At 30.6% G+C, this 4,164-nt stretch overlaps 1 protein-coding gene across 4 annotated transcripts in view; it reads left to right on the plus strand.

Moving 5' to 3' along the window:
* Positions 1-532: 532 nt before the first annotated feature.
* The window catches only part of LOC106474538, a 19,752-nt gene continuing 16,120 nt past the window's right edge, over positions 533-4,164 (plus strand). For 3 of the 4 annotated variants that reach the window (XM_022402862.1, XM_022402863.1, XM_013935229.2), the window contains exon 1: positions 587-1,225. In XM_022402862.1, the coding sequence (XP_022258570.1) occupies positions 1,197-1,225 (29 nt within the window). In that variant the 5' untranslated portion in view covers positions 587-1,196. The other variant, XM_022402864.1, reaches the window with a different exon arrangement.

Consider the following 4,164-nt stretch of genomic DNA (forward strand, 5'->3'; position numbering starts at 1 on the left):
TCTCGCCAGGCTTATATACTAAAAAGGGGGCATCTAAATCACACTCGAACTGCCTGGCAAATTCATGAACATTCGAGAAACTCCAGCGCGCATGCTCCCAGCGTCACGCAACTTTCGCTGTCGTAACATAGGTTTACTGATACTTCTCAGTTTTAACAGAGAGTTTGCCCTGGGCTTAGTAGCATTGATTCAAGAACGACATTTCAACACCTCACGCTCAAGGCAAGCCATTCTTTGGTTGTTTAAAAATGTAAACCATTTGCTGCATAACAAATCCTTGAAAAAACAAATTTTAGATGTAAACTTTCAAAAAATTATATATATTAAATACACGGAGTTTATTATTTAATAGAAATTTTTTTATTTCATAAAATATTCGCTGATATGAATTATTAGTTGTGTATTGTATTTTACTCACAGAATAGTGTTGTGTGATTTTATTTAGATTAAAATGCAATTTGATCGTTGAGAGCTAGCGTATTTCAAGTGTCGCGCTACCTAGTGTATTATGTTGGTACTGGTACTAGCGGGATTGTGGTTTTTCTCAGACAATGAAAATAAGTTACTTGTGTATATAGTAAGATTGAATTTATCAACGTATGTTATGAAGATTATTTTTATGTGTGAAAACATTCTCAAAAATATGTGTAATAACAAATATGATCAAAAGAACGATTTCAAGTTTTATGAGGGTTAATACTAATAGAGATACATCATTATCATTGAGATTTTGGGGCGAGTTCGTAACTCGTACACGAAACTTTATAAAATTATTAAATTTAAATTTACAAAATAGGCGCATATGTAATATTAAGTTATTTTTTGTTGTTGGTGCTATTTGCTGAGTCACTCACGTTGTCTTTGGCAACTTGCAACAAATGTTGCTATTTATATAAGTTAAATTGTTAGAAGTATGTACGTGTCACCATTGATCACCTATGATGTAAGAGCTAATAGTAAGACTATTAGTATTACTACTAGTCTAGATTGATACTAGTAAGGTGTACGTATGGAACTTCTCTTTGCTGGGATGAATGCAATTATTGTTTTATCTTAAATATAAAACTTAGAAAGTGTTGTAAAATTTGTACCATATAATGGATTTTAAAATAAAACCCTTTGGTTGAAACTTGTCGAATATTTTCACGGCCTTGAAGTTAAAACTAAAACTGTAAAAGAAGAGTACAGCGCGCGAGATGTCTAAACTGAAGTCGGAAGCAAACAGGTGATAAAAGTTTTGTTGATTTAATAATCTAATGAAATAATGTTAATTTAATATGAAAATAATTAGAAATCAAAGGAAGTTTTAATGACTCGTTGACATAAATTTTGAAATTGCTTTATAAATAGGTTAGTACAATAATAAGATTAATGTGTTAGATTTTCCGAGTTTAACAGAATATAATTTTTGTAAAATCATAATGGTTTGCCAAGTTCTGTTAAAATATATTAATCATTATAACCAGTTGTTTTAGAAATATTGTAGGGCTTATTTTCATTTTATTTTACTTTGATTAGCAGTAGGTAAAACTTTAAGTTTCATAATGATTTGGTATGTTAAAATTCGCATAAGTAATCGAAAAAATAACGCATGTTAGGCCTAGGAGACAGTGCGTTGTCGTTGAATTTGTTGTGTTCTCGTTACGTTAGGCCTACATTTTTAGTAGTATTCTATATCCGAGAGTATTGTACAACATGTGGTATTCATTATATATATGTTTAAGTTAAATTGAATAAAAGTATATTGTTAAGATATTTAAAGAACAATATAGGAACCAAGTTATGGTAAAGAGTATTTTTCTAACCAACATAAATTGTATAATTAATGGGGTGGTACATAATGATCAAGGTAGAAGAAGATCAATCGGGTCTTTAAAGCTACTCTATCAGACACCAGTATACAAGAAATAAACCACCTCAACATGAAGATGAAATTATTGAACAACGTTCACACACCACATCATGTGGGTTACATGTGCTCTGTAGAAAAGAAGTTCACATCTTTGAACCTGTCTTCAAAGCTTAGATATTTCAAATTAGGAACCATATGATAGCTTATCTCTGAACTTATTAAATAAATCAATACTTAAGAAACCATGCATTGTTATGTCCATCCATTTGTACAAATCTGAAGTGAAAGTAAATTTCCATTATCAGTATTTAAACTTGTATTTTTCATTCTAAAACTGTTCAGGTCGGTTTTAATCAAATAAATATTCTCCACAAAACCAACATTTCCAGATAATTTAAGGATTTAGAACTATTATTGGCCAATTACTTATAGTTATTTAAATCATTGGACTTAAATAATAATTGCAAAGGTTCCAAAATGTACTTTATAATGTACTTTATAATAACAAATATCGTGCTATTATTAAACTGATTCCTACGGACAAGCCCATTTTTCATGGAAACGTTTAACATTTTAACTAATTCCACACAAGTATACCTTGCAGACAGTTACAGTTCTCAAACCTAATATATCTTACTAATCAAACTTGTTTGTATGTAGTTAAACTAAGGTTTCATTACAGTCAAGGTACACACGATTAGTGTACCCTTGTGAAAAAAACAGAAGTGAGTTTACTTTAAGTTACGCTCAATAAGGATATGAATCTCTAGCTGTTATAATGAAAATTTGAAAGGAAAGGATTCTCAAGAGTGGATTCTCTTATAAATTCTAGGGACAAATTTGTGTTGTATTTGCACAGGAAACTAGAATGAGAACTCGCTTACTGGTTATCAAAGGTTCAGATATTAGTAGCAGGCAGTAAGGAAGATTCCGTTTTTGTCATTCCTGTTCAATCTGATAAGGAATACTTGGGTACAAAGAACCACTACAGGGCTTTAAAAACATAAATTATTGAGTAACTCTTCTCTATTCTGGACAAGAAATTCTGATAGGGTGCAAATAATAAGGAAGAGATTATTAAGAGTATGTGTGGATTAACAAGTAAATTGTCTAGATAGATGTCATGTACGGAGCTTAGGAGAAGTGATAAATGTTAGCACTTAATTTAAACTGGTCGGTAAATAATGATCTTAGTAGCTTCAAAGTATACTAATGTTAGTATTAAGAGGTGAGCTGAAAGCTTATGAAATAGTGGTGTGTGTTTGGGCTGACGTTTCTGTAAGAAAACAACAACGGCTTAGTGGCCTTTTCTTTTGGCAACCGTATCAGGTTGTTGACAATGACTACTATTTATAGTTAATATTAGCTACATTAGTAGGTAAGTTACATTAATATTTGCTAAATATTTTGTCATATATTTTACCACTGTTTTAACTTCTTTTTCTAAGTCGTATTGTTATTAATGAACTTTCTCTAACCTTATTATGTTTGTTTTTTGGCTGTTGCTAATTCTATATGTTTTATCAAGTTATAGGGGTTAGATAAAATCTTAATTAAATGTTAGACAACACCTTATAGTATGTTCAAAATATTGTTGTTGGTTTTATTACATTTAACATGGTTATACTGTAATTACAGTACGAGTATTATAGCTTTCTATTGTATGGTTCAGGAATTTTATATGCATTATTTTGTATCTTGATAAACATCAAGTTTTTGTTTTCCAGTTTTTTGCTGATGAAGAATTAAACAGTATTAATCATCTTGAACAGTTGATAAATGGAAACAAGATCAAACAATATAACTGCATTAATTTTGAACTTATTAAGAAAAAATGAGAAGTTTAAAAAAATGTTAAGACTACTGTGCCAGATAATATTTCCCCAAGGGTTTTGAAGGAGGTTAAGGATTGGATATGTGAGCCACTTGCTACTATTTTTTATAAGCCCTTAAATAGTGGGCAGGTACCAAAGGATTACAAGTTAGTTAATGTTACTCCTATTTTCGAGGGAGGTGATAGATATTGTCCCAGTAATTATTGGTTTTGTAAAAGTATGATAAAAGATGCTTTGCAAGAGTCTTTTAAAACAAAGTTTAGAATTGTATTGGATAGTCAACAAGGTTTCACTAAGGGAAAATCTTGCCTTACAAATCTTTTGACATTCTTTGAAAAGGTTACCGCTTATGTAAATGAGGGTAAGGGTGTAGATTTATTGTATCTGGATTTTCAGAAAGCCTCTGACAAAGTGCTACATAAAGGGCTTGTAATAAAACATTAATCTTGTTAGGTGTAGGAGATAAGTTAAGCTAAT

The sequence above is a fragment of the Limulus polyphemus genome, unplaced genomic scaffold (genome assembly GCF_000517525.1).
Source record: "Limulus polyphemus unplaced genomic scaffold, Limulus_polyphemus-2.1.2 Scaffold7334, whole genome shotgun sequence".
Classification (NCBI taxonomy): Eukaryota; Metazoa; Arthropoda; class Merostomata; order Xiphosura; family Limulidae; genus Limulus; species Limulus polyphemus.